The sequence below is a fragment of the Hoplias malabaricus genome, chromosome 10 (genome assembly GCF_029633855.1).
Source record: "Hoplias malabaricus isolate fHopMal1 chromosome 10, fHopMal1.hap1, whole genome shotgun sequence".
Lineage (NCBI taxonomy): Eukaryota > Metazoa > Chordata > Actinopteri > Characiformes > Erythrinidae > Hoplias > Hoplias malabaricus.
Genome location: NC_089809.1, coordinates 28,163,046 through 28,182,219, shown reverse-complemented (window position 1 = coordinate 28,182,219; position 19,174 = coordinate 28,163,046). Strand labels below are relative to the sequence as shown.

The following is a 19,174-nucleotide window of genomic DNA, read 5'->3' as shown; positions in this document are numbered from 1 at the left end:
TTAATATGATTTTTAACACCTAAGACTGATTGTAGCGCCTGGTAAGTTGCCTTCGATGTGACAGAAGAAAATGTACAGACGTTAGTTGTTTGAAACGCTAGCTGGGCTAATCGCTAATGTCTATTTGCCTCAGATTTTTGAAGATTAAAGACTTGGGACGCAGCTCAAGGAGGGTGAATCCTACAGATTTTTAGGTATCCTGCAGGACTCGTTATAGTGTGGGAGGGGGAACAACGGATTTAGCTCTTTGCAGTAACTCGTTTCCGCCATTGCATAGCTATCGCTAGTTGGCGTAGCTCGCGGTTCGTTAGTGCTCTGCCTAGCTCACCAATACTTTTGATGTCTGTATCGCAAAACACATACTCTTTACGTAAAAGACTACGAGATTGTATTTGCTTCTCGTCTCGGGACAACTGAGGTCAATATTATTAAGAATACAAATAACTCTGAATGAAAAACATTGTTTTAACAATTCAAGATTTTTCCAAGTATTAATTTACTTTTGTAATGACCGCCAGAGATTTGTGATAGGCTAAACTGTTTTTTGTTGGTTTATGCTGGTCTGGAGCTGGTTATGTCGCTAATCAGTAAGTTAGGGTATCAGTTAAAAATAAAAAATAACGTTTTAGCGGTGATCTGTATCAGTTGATTGGCGCTGCCTAGCGGAATATTATCCAAACATATGCTGCCATGTTTTTTTTTTTTATAATCATTTATTTATTTTTATTTTATTTTATATATTAATTGACGCTGTTATTTCTGTACAGGGGCTGGTGTGTCAATACCTCGCCACTGACTTTCACACTTAATTGAACTACTGCTTGCTATTGAGAGGTAAGTGTTCTTCGCGTAATAGAAGTAGTAGTAATACCATCAGTTGCATTTTAATTTCTCTGGCCATGTGATGTTAGTGGCAACCTGGTCTTGAGACGCTAAATAATGTTGCTCTTCTATCTCCTGTGAAGAGAGCCTGTGCAACGAGGTCCTACAACGTTGTTCTTTAATGGAGTGGCAGACACTGCACCAGGCTGTCCATTGCAGGCAGTTTGTTGTCCACTATTTTGGGCTCAAACACTTGGCTTCCCCAGTATCTCAACTCCATAAATTCACCCCGTATCTCCTCCCTTTCAAATGTTAGGCAGGCCCATCTGTCCATCGTTGACGGGCACTAGCCAGAGACACTGCATCAAATACACTACATTTGGCTTAATATAAAGAAGTGATTATGGACCCATGGGTCATCTTACTATGTAGAAAGTAAGAGACAAACTGCAGTTTCGCTGTCCATGTTCATTTTACTCCACAGGATATTCTAGGTATGGGTTTTAGTCTAGCATGTCTCTAGCAGGAAATATATTTACGAGATGTGTATGTGTGGCTCTGTCCCCAGGACAGTAAATAATGTCTTATCTTAATAACTAACTGAGCACTTGCTGTTTCGAGGGAGCAAATATGCTGGACTTGGGCTTTATGGTCATCTTGAATGAGAGTGTGTTAACTTAATCACAAATTAAAACATTCTTCGGAATGGTCCTGGACTTATTCCACTGAACATCTCTCAAGTCCTCCAGTTGCAGGGGAAGCAGGTATTGGTGCCAGCAATATACCATGTGACTTTGGCAGAACAAGGTTACATATGCTTCTGAATGTGTTGCTGGCTTCTGCACGTGGGCCTACCCCAGGTTCTTGTTCTTGAGAGGTATATTTACCTGGGAACTAGTGTATAGGTGCAGTGGATACACAAGCATCATCTTGCATCTTCAAACAAAGGATTGTGAGCATCGATTCTGTTGAAGCAAGTGTTGTCCCTGGGTACTCTTTGTGACGTGAGGGTTCTATGTTTTTTTGCACTTAAATAAAAATGAAAAAGGTACATATAAACATACTCAAGTACACAGCCATATCTAAATATTATAATATTTTGTTTGTACACTCAATTTCCATAATCTTTCACTGTACAGGAGCACTTTTTAGGTCTGTTGTCCATCTGTTGCTCTGCATAATTGTTTGCCCCCTTTTAACCTGTTCTACAGAACCCCCACAGAGCAGGTATGATTTTTGTGGTGGATCATTCTTAGTGCTGCAATGGTGTTAATGTGTTATTTTGTGTTGTGCTAGTAGGAGCAGATGCGACACAACAGTGCTGCTGGGTTTTTAAACATATCAATGTCAATGCTGGACTGAGAATAGTCCACAAACAAGATTATCTAGCCAATAGTGACTGTTCATGAAACACTAGCGTAGTGTACAGGTGCTGGTCATAAAATTAGAATATCATGAAAAAGCTGATTTATTTCATTAGTTCCATTTAAAATGTGAAACTTGTATATTAAACTTATTCATTACACACAGACTGATATATTTCAAGTGTTTATTTCTTTTAATTTGATGATTTTAACTAACAACAAATGAAAACCCCAAATTCAGTGTCTCAGAATATTAGAATATTACTTAAGACCAACACAAAAAAAGGATTTTTAGAAATGCTGGCCACCTGAAACGTATGAGCATGTACAGCACTCAATAATTAGTTGGGGCATGGAGTCGATCAGTTATGTTATGAGAGCCCAGGTTGCTCTGATAGCGACCTTCAGCTCTTCTGCATTGTTGGGTCTGGCAAATTGCATCTTCCTCTTGATAATACCCCATAGTTTTTCTATTGGGTTAAGGTCAGGTGAGTTTGCTGGCCAATTAAGAACAGGGAGACCATGGTCCTTAAACCAGGTACTGGTAGCTTTGGCATTGCATGCAGGTGCCAAGTCCTGTTGAAAAATGAAATCTGCATCTCCATAATGGTCAGCAGCAGGAAGCACGAAGTGCTCTAAAACTTCCTGGCAGACGGCTGCGTTGATCTTGGACCTCAGAAAACACAGTGGACCAAGTCCAGCAGATAACATGGCACTCCAAACCATCACTGACTGTGGAAACTTTACACTGGACCTCAAGCAACGTGGATTCTGTGCCTCTCCTCTCTTGCCTTTCAGACTCTGGGACCTTGATTTACAAAGGAAATTCAAAATTTACTTTCATCAGAGAACATAACTTTGGACCACTCAGCAGCAGTCCAGTGCTTTTTGTCTTTAGCCCAGGCAAGACACTTCTGAAGCTGTCTCTTGTTCAAGAGTGGCTTGACACAAGGAATGCGACAGCTGAAACACATGTCTTGAAGCACTGACGCCAGCTGCAGTCCAGTCTTTGTGAATCTCCCTCACATTTTTGAATGGGTTTTGTTTCACAATCCTCTCCAGGGTGTGGACATCCCTATTGCTTGCTCTTTAGCAATGACCTTTTGTGCCTTGCCCTGTTTGTGTAAGGTGTCAATGATCGTCTTTTGGACAACTGTCAAGTCAACAGTCTTCCCCATGATTGTGTAGCCTACAGAACTAGACTGAGACACATTTAAATGCCTTTGCAGGTGTTTTCAGTTAATTAGCTGATTAAAGCGTGGCACCAAGTGTCTTCAAACTTTTTCACAATATTCTAATTTTCTGAGATACTGAATTTGAGGTTTTCATTAGTTGTCAGTTATAATCATCAAACTAAAAGAAATGAACACAGTCTGTGTGTAATGAATGAGTATAATATAAAAGTATATTCACTTTTTGAATGGAATTACTAAAATAAATAAACTTTTTCATGATATTCTAATTTTATGACCAGTATCTGTATATCTCAGTTAACAAGAAATGGCTATGAATGAATGAATGAATAAATAAACAATCATGCATTTTCTCTTGGAAATGAGATGTAGCTTACAAGTAATACATTTCTGTAATAATAATACTTAAATTCATTCATTGTCTGTAACCACGTATCTAGTTCAGGGTCGCAGTGGGTCCAGAGCCTACCCAGAATCACTGGGCAGCAACACAGGGCGACACACCCTCACAGACACTTTTGAGTCACCAATTCACCTACCAACGTGTGTTTTTGCACTGTGGGAGGAAACCAGAGCACCCGGAGGAAACCCACGTGGACACGGGGCAAACACACCAAACTCCTCACAGATAGTCACCCGGAGCGGGGCTCAAATCCACAATCCAAGGACCAAGGATCTGTGTGACAGTGACACTACCTGCTGTGCCACTGTGCTGCCCTAATACTTAAATGCAATACATAAATGCTGATTCACCTGAATCAGTCCTTTATGAGCAATGAAGATCCTAATGACATTTTCCTTGATCGTATAAATAACATCAATGTAAAAATATATAAATACTTAGACTGTTTATATCTCAGTTCTTGTTTGCTAAATTAATAAAAAAAAGTTCTCTTTTTCATGTTACATTTTTGTCAATGCATTGCTGAAATGTTTTGATTTCTAATGTTTTAGAAACTGGTTAAATGAATGATTAATTTGATTAGAAGGTGGCTGTACAAATTCAGCTTCTCAGCTTGATTCCAGCATAAATTCTATCAGCTCTTGACGTCATATAGCCAAGTAGGAAACTCCTGCCCTGATGGTGACATGGGTTACAAAAGTCAGACATACATACACATTCACTCAAAAGTCAGGGTGTCAAAATGAAAAGCATGTATTGATTTATCACTTGGAGTTCGCCCCCTTCTTGTATTACGTTTTAGTTCTGTTTTATGCCCTGAACATTCATTCAAGCAGAAACCTGTTTCACCTGTTTCTCTCTCTTTCTCTGTGTATCTCTCCCTTTCCATCTTCTCTCTCTCTCTCTCTCTCTCTCTCTCTCTCTCTCTCTCTCTCTCTCTCTCTCTCTCTCCTTTTTTTCTTTCTCTGTCTTAGGCATGCACACATACATCCACTTATGAAGTTCTATAGCCTGTCATGACTAGCAGGGAAGAGATTCTTAGTGTTAATATTTGACTAAAGGAAGGAGGGCCCAGGCATTTCTGATCTGTGTCTTGTGCAACAGCATTTATTCAGACTGCGCTTTGCCTTTAGCGCTTGGAGTGTGTCAGTCAGAGGGATTTCTGCTTTTGAAAGCGTAGAGGACTAAACACAGCTTTTAGCAGCAATGGGTAAGTAGCAGTTTATAATTTAATTGTCATTCTTATTATGTTTAAAGTATGAAAAGCACAGACATCAATTTCTTGCTTTCTGTTTTGTGCTGATTTCTGCTTACATCTGTTCAAGATGTATTTGTGCTGTAATTTCTGGATGCAATTTGAATGTTGAGTTACTGTCCATTTTTTTTAAGTGAGTCTGAAGACTGGACCTGTATGACTATTAGTGACAGACAGTGAAATGCTCATTGTGTCAGTATAATAGTAAGGAGAGTTAAGGAACTCCGTAAGGATTTCCGTAAGCTGTCTTGAGTACTTCCTGAATATCTGCATTAGAATTTTTGTTAGTATTTTGAAGATCACTGTTAGTCTATGGTCATTATAATATTGACCCGAGATAGTTTTCTGAACACAATTTATACATCTTTCCTATACAGACCAAAGCTAGTTTTAGCAGTGTCAGTACACTATAGATTAAACACCTTTATTCAAAAGTACTAAAGTAGTTTATTTCAGTTTTGTTTAAGAGGAGTTTTCATGTAACTACTTTCAGTTAACTGAACTTCAAAATTACAATATATTCCTTTTTAATATGTTGTGGCTTGTATATTGAAAGTTCTTGTTTATATGCTTATACAATTTATTTACAAATTTTGACATGTTTTTTTTTTATTGAAATGTACTTTAACCAATGAATCATTATAAGGTTCACTCATAAGAACCCCTCTGGCATCTTTATTTTTAAATTTATTTTAGTGTTGCCTCAATACATTAAAATTCCTCCTCCCCAAGTAACTCTGTTTTCTTTCAGTATTACGTCATGAGTAAGGTGTGGCTGAGTACAGATAAGACACTTATTATGTTTTAAGGCTGATTCATTTATATGTAAATATGCTGTATGGAAATTTAAATTGTAGAATATATTGTAAAATATATAAAAAACTACTGCAGAAGCTACAGCTAATGCAATCCATATCAGAGTTAAAAAACCACCTGGAGCCATATCCTGCATACCACATACCTGTTGAAACACATTGGTCTTAGATCCCTGCTGAAATTGGAGCATAATCACTCCACTCATCTAAACAATTCATATCCAGCATTTTGATGTGAAATATATAATAGCATGCCAGCGTACATTGCATTTGTTTATTGCTAAATATATAGATATGTTTAAACTATTTCTTCTTTTAAGATAGCAGCAGTTTTCTTTTAAATAAAGACAAGCATTCACCAATGTATAACACTTACGTAAGTCTTTCGTGAAAACTGACATAATCCAAAGTTAATAGGGATGCTCGATATAGGATTTAAGGAATTAATATTGACATTCAGTGTCAGCTACTGTCTGGCTTCTCTAATCATTTGAATCCAGCCTCAGAGTTGTCAGGGAAGTTGAAAGACTGTGTGAAGGATAATTAGATTCTGAACCTGGGTTTGCCACATCTACATAAAATGAATTAAATACATACATTTTAGAGCAGTAGTCCAGCTCTTCTCTAGTGAACATTCATTCATTCCTGGTCCGGAGCCTACCCAGAATCAGTGAGCGCAAGGCAGGGATAGACCCTGGATGGGGTGCCACTCACACGCTCGCACCTATGGACACTTTTGAGTCACCAATCCACTTAGCGACGTGTGTTTTTTGGACCATGGGGGGAAACTGGAGCACCTGGAAAAAAAACCCATGCAGACAAAGGGAGAACACACCAAGCTCCTCACAGACAGTAACCCAGAGCGGGACATGAACCCACAACCTCCAGGTCCCTGGAGCAGTGTGACTGCAACACTACCTGCTGCGCTACCGTGCCGCCCACATTATACAAAATAATTTGAAATATCACTCAAACCTATATTTTTGTGCTTGCACCTATATACACTTTTCATCAGTGGATGTGTGCATGTCATGTTAAAGATTACTAATCTTTAATCTTTTTTGTGTGTGTGTGACAAACAGAGGTATTAGTGCTGATAGACTTTGAAGGCACGATGGCAGATGAGTTGAAAGTCCATGCTGGTGACGTGCTGAAGAATGTGAAAGTGGCTAGTGAGGAGGGCTGGCTGGAGGGAGAGCTCCGGGGAAAAAGAGGCATTATTCCCTCCAACTTTGTCAAAGTCCAGTACTCTTCTTTTCATTTCTCACTTTGTCATATCAGGGTTGTCAGACTGGTCTCTCTCAGAATGATTTGCTTGAACTCCTTGATAACTGATTTTCTGATTTGTTTGTCTCTGAAGGAAGTACCTGTTCACTTGATAGGAGACACTAAGAGAGAGCCACGTAGCATGCGAAAAGGTATGTTCCATGTACAGTCCACGTTCTAACACAAAATGTGCGTCCAGAGTCTGAAAACATTATACACTGGACAGCATGACAAACAACCAAGTAATGAAAGGCATCACAGACCACTTCCTGTCTCAATTGCCAAGTTGCCAAGTGCTAAATATGTGTCAACAAAATGATATATATATATATAATATTTGTAGGTATGTGTGCGCAGTTTGACTGGTTAGACATTCACTAACAAGTTATTTATTTGTTTCATCTGCTTGTTTTTAACTCTAGCAAATATATCATTGAAGGAGCCATGTAGGAAATGTGAAGTCACTCATGCCTACACACCAGGGCACGAGGATGAGCTGGAGCTGGTTGTTGGAGAGACAATAGAGATATTCAGAGAGGTAGTAGACAGCATGTTGTTTTACAAAGACTTTGTAATCTACATTTTACAGCCTGCGTTAGTTTGCTAGATAGCTTAATTTAGCTGAAATCTGATTCTGGTTTAAATTTAGATTTAAAGGCAAAAACAATCAGCAGGTGTTGGTATAATGTGGACTGAGATTTTTGTTTGTAGAGTTCTGGCATGTTTATACTTGGGCTGACTTTGCCACTGTGTATTTTAGCCAACGAAACTCTGCAATATTTTTATGTTCTTCTCACATTATATATAATTTGAATTTCAAGCTTTCTCTCTGTCTTTGTTTTGTTATGGTTTTCTTGACTTAACAATTTTGCCTCTGTTTACAGATTGAAGATGGGTGGTGGATGGGGAAGAAAAATAACAAAATAGGAGCTTTTCCATCAAACTTTGTGAAAGAAATTTTTCCCAAAGGTTTGGCTTTAGTGCTTGACACATAATAATTTGTCACAGTCAATATGAATTCACCTTCTTAGCAAATACTGATGAGAAAATATTTTGCAGAAGGACATCTAAATGAAGGCAAGAGCCGGCCTAAACTTTCAGATGCCATCTTTATTAAAGAGGTAGGGATGAGCAGATTCATCCTCTCTACAGAATTAATTTGGAATCCAATATTTTATATCACTGTCTCCTACATAGGGAATACAGCAGCAGAGGACAAGTGTACGCAAAAAATCTAATGGTGAGTACGTCAGGCACATGAAGAGTTATATGACAATGCAGAATACCGTTTAGCATTTCAGATGTGGTCGGTCTTGTTTTGATGACTTTACCATAGTGGCATGAAAGGTTAGTCATTGTTGTAAATAAAAACAGACCAATTTTGAACAATTAGTGGGGTGTAAAGAATGTGTGCAACATATATTAGACACCACTTTCTGAGAGCTCTTAAACACTATAAGGGTGGCAACAAGGAAACTCACATATTTCCAGTTAGCCTTAAGTTATATTACCGTCAGTTAGTTGTTCTGTCTGTGATAAGATACAGATCATAGACTGAAACACACGTCTCTTCCTGGTCCAAAATCTTCTTTCACTATAATTTGCTCTATAACTTTTCACACACTTAGTTCACTATCACAGAGTCAGTGTACTAAATGCATTAAACATTCCTGTATGTGTTGTCTGATAGTGAAAGAATGCTGTCAGGTGATGTTCGATTATACAGCTTATGCTGAGGATGAGCTGGATTTAAAGAAAGGAGAAATCGTCACCATCATCAACAAGGTCTGACATTGAGAGATATATCAAATGTATATTTCAAATGTTCCCCTGGGCTGTTTCTTGCAAGACATATTACATAGTCAGCTTTCAGTTGCCTAAATTATATGCGTGGATTTTTTATGTATACTCTACTGTTCTTTGTGGTATCCAGCAAATTGCATATATTAAACAGACACTGAGTATTACATGTTAAACAACTAGATCTAAATATTAATGTTAATATTTACCAATAGGGAAGTATTAGAATTTGTGTAGTTTTCATTAACATATAAGGATTTTTAAAGACTAATAATGATATTTTATGTGCTCTGAAAAATATACTTAGTTTACCTTAGTTACTGCATAAAAACTGCTATATAAATAGTAATATTGGGCTGATAAATTAGTCAGCCTCAAACTTGAGAAGTATAAAAAAGATTGACAATGACATTGCCATTGTAACATAAAAAAGGCAGCATCTGTAAAAGAGCAGTAGCACTGTGGAAAACTAGTGAAATAAACCTTCCAGCGGATAAGAACTGGGAGACTCTACCCTGTGATATTGTGATATCCTTTGTTTTACACTGCCCCAGTACACCAGACTCTGGCTGACCAAAAGAAACCCATCAGCACACCTTTTAACTGAGAACACATGTACTGTTTCATTACAACCGTCCCCTTAATAAACTACTCCAATCCCAAGTGAGCTTTAGGGGCTGAATATGCTCGAAGGCAGTGTCTTTATCTAAATGAGCAGCCATGATTTTAGGACTGAAAGTATTTTTGTTGCAAGGCCTGATTTTACTCTCCCTTCCTCTGTGTTCAAGGTCACTGAGGATGACGGATGGTGGGAGGGTGAGATAAATGGACGGAGGGGTTTCTTCCCTGATAACTTCGTCATGGTGATCCCGCAGGAGCCTGTCGGAGTGAGTGGGATTGGAACGTTTTCTCACACTAGTCTTTTTTTTTTTTTTTTTTTTTTTTTTTTTTTTTGGGCTGGGAATTGGAGTGACCCCACAGTCAAAACTATACTAGGATTTTACAGAGCAGTTTTCAGAGTCTTTTTGAGAATTCACTGACACTGTTTTTCAGAGGATGTAGATGTTGGTTGTTTCACTCTTCTTTGTTTTAATGTAATGGTTTTCTAGAAGTGCCTTTTCTTCTTGTTATTTAAAGCTTGTGTAAGAGGGAATGAATCAGAGGTTTCCATTAGGCTCTGAGTAAAGGAAGGCTCAAGTCACTGCATGATGTTCCGTCTATGGAAAGAGCATGGTGTTTATCCCAGCACTATTTCTAATATATGTTATTCTTATTTTTCCTATTAGCAAACAAACAAAAGCCAGCTGCCGCTGAGACATGGCTCACAAAAAGCATCAGGTAAGATAATCAACACATTTCTGAGAAGTTAATGTGCTAGTACTGGTGTTCAGAGAGCAGGTGTTTACTAGATTATTTTCATTCAGAGTATGCATGATAGTTCATGCTGGTGATGGGTTCGTAGCATGGGATGCTTAGAGACAATTTTTCACAATATACAGAATGAATTCATAGAATTCTAGTCATTACAAATAACTGAATAAATTTTGAATATCATTGCCATTGTTTTGTAGCATTTTTGTGGTATGGACATTTTCATGGTATGGATTTGTAATGTCTTACATGCAAAATCATAAGGATAATGTAATTTATGTTACAGATACATAAACTGAACATCAATGTATTTGCAGATATTGCAAACAGATTTAAACAAATACACAATCACAAATCTTAAAGATAAAAAAATTCTTAACTTATTGTAATTATACACTGTACTGTAGCATTATAATGTAGTTGTTATTTAATTCAGTCATGGTAAAATTTAGAAAAATACACAGACAATCTTATATCACACTAATTGTTCTGCAGAAGGTCAAGAGCACTTATTACTAGCCATTAGAACCAATTAGCATAGATAAAGATTTTAGATAAAGACCCATGTAACAGTAAAGCAAAACGTTATACTTTCTCTGCTACATATTGAACTATTAGGCACAAGTACTGAAACTGCATGAAGAGAGTGAGTTCACCACTGCAAGCAGGTGTTACAGTTTTCACATTTATTTGGCACAATATTGGAGACTTATATTTTATTTATGCTGTAACCAGAGACTTGCAAATGTCTTTTTTAACATCTGTCTATTTTTGCAGAACCATCAAAATTAAAGTTTTCATGGAACTATTTCGGAATAGATCACAACATAGTAGTTGTTTACAACAAGGTGCATTCACTGTGCTGTTTTCAAAAAAAAGGATGTGAAATGCTCATTGACAGCTGTCATAAGTGGTGCAGGAAGTGGGTTTTAGCTCAGCTTTAAAAATGCTAAGAACACCTGTGGCTTGTGGGTGTGTTTTTCACTCTCCACTTGAAACTCCTCAAGTGTACAGTTTTTACTGGAAGAGATCTTAAAAGCTACTGTAGCATGCACATGAATTTCTTAAGTCCACTTCAGCCTCTGTGCTGATATAAACAAAATTGATCAACTTTAGAATGATGGACACACGACAGGAGGAAATAGCTTGAAATTTCAACAGGAAGTCACAGGCCCTGCTTATGCCACGTGAGCAGCCTGCAGAGGAAAGCAAGGGTTGATGAGTAGTTTTCAGGCCTCTTCTGGCATCTTGTTCTTTGTGGTGAATGTCTAAATGCAGATCCTGGAAGGAGGAAAATTATTTCCCTAAGAGGGTATGTAGAGGCTGGCTTACTGTATATTATTTCTTTGTCTTTATTTAAAGAGTTGTTTTCTGGGAGTTTTTTTTTTAGAGAGAGAGAAAGAATGCACAGATTTATAGTGTGCTAAATCTGACCAGTATGTAATCAGTAAGTAGTGAGGTAAATGTAAAGTATTTAAAAAAAAAAAAAAAGTAAAAATTCTAAATGACATATTTCTCAAACATGTAAGTATCCATTTACCTTGGCCACAAATGCCAGTGGATTGCACTGCTTATTACACATTTCTAAAACTTATTATTATACTTACAGTATTCATTGTCATTGTGCTGCTTTCAGATACGCTGTGCAGCAAAACAGTGCTCCTATAGGGCCAAGATGCAAAACAAGTGTAAATAATACAATAAGTATGAAAGACATAAAATAAGACATGAAGGCTGGGACCATTACATACAGACAGTGAAACCTTGACTTGTACACTGTGCTAAAGGATAGAAGAGGTACAGCAAAACGTATTTTATAATATATGATCTCACTGTGTACCTTGTAGTATATGAAAGTTTGCATGAAAGAAAAATTATATAGTTTATATTAACACAGCAGTCACTGAGTAGCAGCTAGTATACAGGATTGTAGTAAATCTGCTTTGTGACAACATCAGTTGTAAAAAGTGTTGTGTATATATTAATTTTGATTTGATATAGTTTGTGTAGTTAATATGCAGTAATATTCAGAATGTAATAAGCCAGATATTTTTTCAGTATTGTGGTTATAAATGTTAATACAGCAGAAGGGAAGGGAGCCTTCTTAAAGGGTACAGAGTACATTTTCTGATCCGTGATACATTTTTTTTCTGTTTGTATTTTTTTGGTGTGCAGCCATTGGAACTAAATACAGCCTTTAACTGCACTTCAGTCCAATACAGAAAAACCTTTTTGTGTTTTTTCCATCTTTATGCCTTACAGACTATTGTATGGCATATTGAGGATGTTACATTTACATTCATAATTGGATAAATAGTTTTAAATGCAATTTGTGTTTTTAGCAGTAGAAAGATTCTGATCATTTAGAATTAATACAAACTTAAACGCACTACTAAAACAGTGGTATTTATCTGTATTTACTAAGACTCCTCCTCAAACAGAGCTTTGGATATTGTTAAGCAAACATACACATCAAAGCATATAGTTTTATTTATTTGTTAGTTGTTTTTCATTAGTTCTTATACAGTTTGAATTTATCCAGAGCAGCTTTCCACAAGTTTCCACTTATAAAGTTAGTAGTAAAGTACATTCTCTCTTTGTATCTGTCAGCAACGTGAAACTCTGTTACACAAGACATGAAGACACTCCAAGTTGTTTCACAGTTATCAGTTTCCCACATTTTTTTTTTATTTTAAGATACTCATGAGAGGCTTAAGTAGCAACAGGAAACAGCAGGCTGCTTCCTCCATCAGGGAAACTCTGACATTCCCATGCTTTTTACAGACCGCCAGTGTAAACCACAAGCCATTACATAAACGCTGTTAAACACTGCTTTTTTGGACCTTAATGCATTTTAGTGTTGTCTACAAAACATTTTTTGTTCTGTTTAACAGTAAAGGACGCTTCAGGAATGGACAAGAACAACACTGAAACCAACTCGAGGGTGGAGACCAAAGGTAAGTGTTTCACAGCATGCATGGGATTGAAAATGTAGGGGTGTATGTGGATATGAGTAAACTTAAATCTATTGTCTGTGAAGACATGAATTAATTGTTTTGGCAGATATAGATTTCTTCTCATAAAACAGACATCAAACTGACTTTTTCTATTCTTTTTTTTTTATTATTTTACAAAATGTCAACACAGTATATGAATAAATACAGAAATGTGTTAGTGCACATGCTGGATTTATTGTAATTACTTACGATATTATTAATTAATTTTTATTTTATAACAATATTATTATTAATTACGAGAAAAAATACAAACATAATAACCCTCATATAACCCTCAGATTTCATGCCATAATTTCTGGTATATACATCTCTGATCTAAAACCCATCAAATGATTTGCTGTTTGTGTTTGTAGATGAAAAGACAGAAGCCAAAGATTTCAGAAGCGATACACCTGGTAAAATCAAGCTGCCCGGTTTATTCAAACCCCCCCCTCCTCTACTTAAGGACAAACCTCATAAGCCTGTGCCAAAGTATGTGAATTTTAATTAAACTCTTTATAAATATCTAATTAGACACTGTCAACTAGGTAGCAGCGTATTGTCGCTATCCAATTAAAGACATGTACCTGCCAAGATTGTAATTTTACAGTAGAAGCAAAAGGCCGTATCGTAGGACATGAATGTAAAAATGATTTTATTCAAAGTTATATTGGAGCATTTCTATTGGTTCATTCATTATGAATTTTTCACATGATGTGAAGGATAGCTGCTGTTCAAATGACTCAGTAAACTAAAAATCATGGAGCAAAGATATGTGCTTGTTACATCAGTCACTATCATAGATAATTATCTGAAAGGAAAGTGGTTAATGGAACCATTTAACAATGACTACAAATAAAATTCTTACTATGTTAACATGTATTAACTCAAATGCATATATTTACATAGTAACAGTGAAATTCAAAGCAAATAAGTAAAAAGGAACAAGAAACATTTTTGTGTTTATTTTACATTTTCGTACTGTTCAAACATTTTTTGTATTTTTATTTTTCACCGTAATACAAACAGTCATTTTCATTTTGTTAAAACGTCAAGAAAGTTGCAGCAATAGAAATGCTCCAAATTATATTGTATGTATGTGTAGTTGCCATTTTGGAGGTACTTGGTTTTTGGACTGCAGCAGTTTAAATGTGAATGTTAAATGGTCGACAATGTTTAATTCAGTTCCTCTGTTACTGAGTTTGCAGCTCAATGATTTTATGCTTCCGCTTTTTTATGTGCCATTGGGAAACTACAAATATCTAACACATACTACATATATCATCATTGGTACAATAACAATGTTAAAAGGGAACTGAAATCCAGTTAGGTTTAGCTTTTCATAAAATGATCTTCATTTTGATGATAACAAATCTTGCAAGAATAAATGTGCTGGTAGGTCCATAGAACATTCCATTTAACTGTCATCTTAATGATACCAGGACTGAGTCATCTGAGAGTAGGATATGGGGTAGGATACAAAATGTCCAGCCTTCAAGATGAAGTAAAACTGAAACTAAATTTGTCTCTGTGGAGCTGAACAAGCTTAAGCTGCCTATTTTTTTTCTTCTGTAACTATGCATGTAGAATATTTCTCTGAACTGAAAGTGCAAAGAAGCTTTATTTTCACAGTGTAAACATCACATCAGAAATGTTAACAAACCACACTTTCACAGAACTTTTTTAATAAGTTAATAATGGTTCAACTTTCATTTAACATGAGCATACTAGGAAAATATTTGTGGCAATTAATAGCCATATTTGTTTCATTTAAAGGATTACTGCCATTATTTAGAGACTTAACAGAGCAGCTAGAAACCAAAGAGTTCAGACGACCTTGTCATTAAAGAAAAGCCCTGAGAGTTTATGTTGACTTTAGGGAAAGTTCAGGTGTGTCCTGTTTGACCTGTTTGTTTTCACCAACAACATTACCAACGCATATTTAAGTGTGTCATCGTCAAAAATGGGGGCAGTTTCACATTTCACAACTTTTCACAGAGATATTATGTTCTTCTATTTAGGGGCAGTGACGATCCACCCCCTGCCTCACCGAAACACACAGAGAGTAAACCCAAGGACTCTGACCAGTTTGACGGAGTCAGTGTGTCTTCAGACAAACTCAGCCATCCCACTGCAAACAGGGCCAAGCCTCCACAGAGGAGACCACCTACAGCCTCTCATGTAAAGTGACTCATTTAAATCAATCATACTGATGTTGTCCAAAAAACATTTGCCTCCAAATTGGTAATTTTACAAGGCCAAAAGGTCGCAGTCTCACAGCTCCGGGGAGGTTGTGGGTTCAAGTCCCACTCCTGGTGACTGTCTGTGAGGAGTTTGGTGTGTTCTCCCTGTTTCCTACGGGTGCCCCTGTTTCCTCCCAAAGTCCAAAAAATACACGTTGGTAGGTGGATTGGCGACTCAGAAGTGTCCATAGGTGTGAGTGTGTTGCCCTGTGAAGGACTGGCGCCCCCTCCAGGGTGTATTTCTGCCTTGCTCCCAATGATTCCGGGTAGGTTCCAGACCACTGCGACCCAGAACTGGATAAGCGGTTACAGATAATGAATGAATGTATTATCGAGTATTTCTATTGGTCCATTTATTGTCAAATATTCACACATAGCTGAACAGCTGATGCATTTAAAATTCAAACAAAAAGAAAGATACATGGTTTTCTTTGGACAACAACACTATTTCCCAATGCTAATCACATATAAATGCTGGTAACAAATAATATAAAAAATATTAGAAAAAAGAATAATTTATAAGCCTTAATCCTAGTATATTAGCTTCATGTACTGGAAATGCAACCTAAATAAAGCTTTATATAATAATCTGTGGATTGTGGCTAATGTTGTGTGTGTCTTTACAGGCACTTAATGACACTAACCACAATGAGGCATCAGCAGATATAGAGGGAGGTATTAAAAAGCCTCTGGCTCCCTCCAAGGTTTGAAAAACAATCATTCACCCCTCATATTATTTATTCACAACAGGCTGAGAAAGGTTCATTAGATCTAGTGCAGATACATATTTATTTTATCATCATCTAATGTGTTTATTTAGTAATTAATTGAATGACATTAACATATGTCAAAAAATATTGACAGAACAGAACTAAAAATAAGAGCTTATTATAATTTGTAGTAACTTGTACTTAAGTTTTTAAATAGTGTTCATTATGTCGTTGTTGTTCTGAGAAAACCTTGCCTCTTGCAATGGTAACTTGATAGGAGAGGGAAAAAATATACCTTAAATGTGTGGCTTTTTAATAATTTTGGGCCATTTCTATTAGTCTGTTCATTAACATAAACATTAACATTGCATCCTTTTACAGGTCACAGAAGATCATTTGCCATCAACCAATAAGTCCATGTCAGTACCTCCTCATCCCGTTCAGTCAAAATCTGAGGCCAAACCTGTAGAGAACAAGCCACTGGAGGAGAAACCTACACTGGATCAGGTCTTAACTGAGCTAAGAGAACTCCGAATGGCACTGGAAATGCTCAAAACCCGATATGAGTGAGTGTCTATGCCACAAACACTTCACCATTACAATATTTCAGTTATATTTAAAAGTCATGCCTTACTATAACATGCAATGTTGTTCCAAAAACAGTACTGACATGAAGGAGATTAAAGATGAGCTAAGTGAAGAGAGGAGCAAGCGAACAAAATTACAGGTCAGTGGGTCCATGAATATTTCCAGCTACAGTGTTGTCTCTCTGATTGTTGGCCTATTTTCTCCAAACGAGGAGTTCTAAGGCCCTCATCAGAGTGGGCATCTGTTAGTTAACAGAAGAGAATTTAGCCTTCTCTTTTAAGTGTGCAGTCCCTGCTTTGTAGCTATATGTGATTTAAGTGTGTTTAATTAATTGATGCAATTGGTCATGTCAGAAAATTGAGAATAAAAGCATCTTGCTGTTTACAGTGTTCTGTATTAAGCTATGATTAAAAATATTTTTATTTTTAGTGTAACTAATGTGTTAATGCTCAATGTTTCAGGATGAAGTCCAAGCATTGAGGAAGCAGAAGTAACAGGGCACTTGCTGATAATTGGGACACTGTCTCTTTAAGAATGTTATTTTTCTTTGTTATTGCTCACACCGGAATGCTGACACAGCACAAGACATGGTGAGGTCTTGACACACACACTTACACACAAAGAGCATGGAGACTGCAGTGACTGATATATTCTCAGACACACACACACACAGAATCAGAACCCTGTTGACTGATCTCATACTCAGGGACCAGAAATAAAGACTATACGTGGTTTTATTTTCAGAGGGAACTTTTCTGGATTTTATAGAATTTTGGAATGGAACTTGTGTTTATTTGACACAAGTGAATTTTATCATTTTCTTTTTATTTTACTGTGTTTTTTTCATTCAGATTTTTTTCTAAGTTTCTGTTCTATACTGAGACATTTACACTATATTTCATCAAATCTAGGAATAACTCTTTTCTGTTAAACCCATGATGTCAACTGAAATGTTTTCCAAGGCAGTGGACACATCCTCATATATTTATTTTTTCTGTTTTAAACTGAATGCACGGAGGTGTGAGGGACTGAGGGGCAGCACTTTATTCGTACTACTTTACAGCCATGGATCCAGTGTTACATTTTATTGCGAAGTTACCTGTTACTCTCCTCTTTTGAGGTTAAGAATACTGGTGTTAATGCTTCCTGATTTGCAGCTTGATCTCAGGATTTGTGCTGTCAAACTGGTGGGAATTTTATAATAATTGTATTAGATATATATAGCTTTATTTAGTGTGTATGGATTTGAATGGTTGTGATGAGATATTATCAAGCCTAAGTGTATATTACTATAGAACTCTCCCACTTGTTTGAGGTGATCAGACACTAGAGGGCGCAAACGAGAAATTACACATGAACTGGGGCCTGGACGTTTTGTGAATGGTCAATTACCAAATATTAATCACTGTTGAAAAGGCCTATGCCACACTGTTGTCTTATTTAAACATTTTTTTTTTTCAACTACATTTAATCACATGCTCACAAACACCCTCTATAACTTTGTAGTCATGTTTTTGGGATTTATTATAATAGATGACACCCTGGTATTATGAAATGTATATAATTTCCAATAAATGGTTTGTCTGCCTTTTTAATATTTTGGACCAATAACAATGGTCAGAGACTACTTTAAATAAACTTTATTTACATTAACTTGCATTTGAACATGTCTTTTTTTCTTGTAACGGGTTAAAAGCATCTGTTATGACACTGATAACTTATATTTGTGTTACATATTTATTTAATTTGCTTAATGATTTATATCAAATTGTCCCCAATAGTTGTGTCGTAAGTTATTGACATGACTTGCTCTGGGTTTGTATGCTGAATAGACACTTTGGCTATTAATGCACACTCAGTTGGATTGTGTTGGTTTGACTTTTACAGGTCCCGAGTGTTTACCCTGTGTAGACTTCAACTATCGGGTCTCTAATCTGAGAGAGGAAAATCATCCCCACTCATTTATTGCTCTCTTATCTACATGCTTCTTGCCTCGTTGGCTTTTAATCAAGCAGTGGAAGTGAAATACCTCTGGTTTCACTTAAGGGTAAAGAGGAGTAATGGGCTCTGACTATCTAACCCAACTCCTCTTTTTCACCTTATGAATTTTAAACCACCGAGTCCCCAGAACAGCACTGTACGAGTGAGATTTCAAAGCTTTATTTTAATGATCATTTAAAATATGCAGATTTTTGGTTGATGATCATATCCACAAATAATAAAAGCACTTTATACATTAACATGCTCTGTAATTCATTCTTAATTAATTAATTAGTACAGGGTTGAGCGGTGACGTTAAGCTTTTGCGACATACCGTTGAGACAATGCAATGCTCTATGTTCACACCA

General features: G+C 36.6%; 1 protein-coding gene across 5 annotated transcripts; it reads left to right on the top strand.

Annotated features, from left to right (window-relative positions):
- The first annotated feature begins 69 nt into the window (after window positions 1-69).
- sh3d21 (SH3 domain containing 21) lies at window positions 70-18,356 on the top strand. 5 transcript variants are annotated; one of them, XM_066683838.1, is made up of 19 exons: window positions 70-194; window positions 768-834; window positions 4,887-4,992; window positions 6,935-7,092; window positions 7,213-7,270; window positions 7,541-7,656; window positions 8,003-8,087; window positions 8,178-8,239; window positions 8,316-8,358; window positions 8,809-8,903; window positions 9,707-9,805; window positions 10,205-10,256; window positions 13,184-13,246; window positions 13,660-13,777; window positions 15,307-15,466; window positions 16,155-16,232; window positions 16,620-16,804; window positions 16,902-16,965; window positions 17,288-18,356. In XM_066683838.1, exons 3-19 carry the CDS (start codon window positions 4,989-4,991, stop codon window positions 17,318-17,320), a joined length of 1,473 nt encoding a protein of 490 aa, XP_066539935.1. In that variant the 5' UTR covers window positions 70-194; window positions 768-834; window positions 4,887-4,988; the 3' UTR covers window positions 17,321-18,356. The 5 variants fall into 5 exon arrangements, with proteins under 5 accessions (XP_066539935.1, XP_066539933.1, XP_066539937.1 ...); XM_066683836.1 differs by having other exon boundaries at window positions 4,757-4,992; XM_066683839.1 differs by lacking the exon at window positions 70-194 and adding an exon at window positions 311-418 and having other exon boundaries at window positions 4,916-4,992.
- Window positions 18,357-19,174: the final 818 nt, after the last annotated feature.

Coding starts and splice junctions, on each gene's coding strand:
- sh3d21 (XM_066683838.1), top strand. Junction 7,271..7,540: donor GCCACGTAGCATGCGAAAAG/GTATGTTCCATG, acceptor TTTTAACTCTAG/CAAATATATCATTGAAGGAG. Junction 16,966..17,287: donor GCAAGCGAACAAAATTACAG/GTCAGTGGGTCC, acceptor TCAATGTTTCAG/GATGAAGTCCAAGCATTGAG.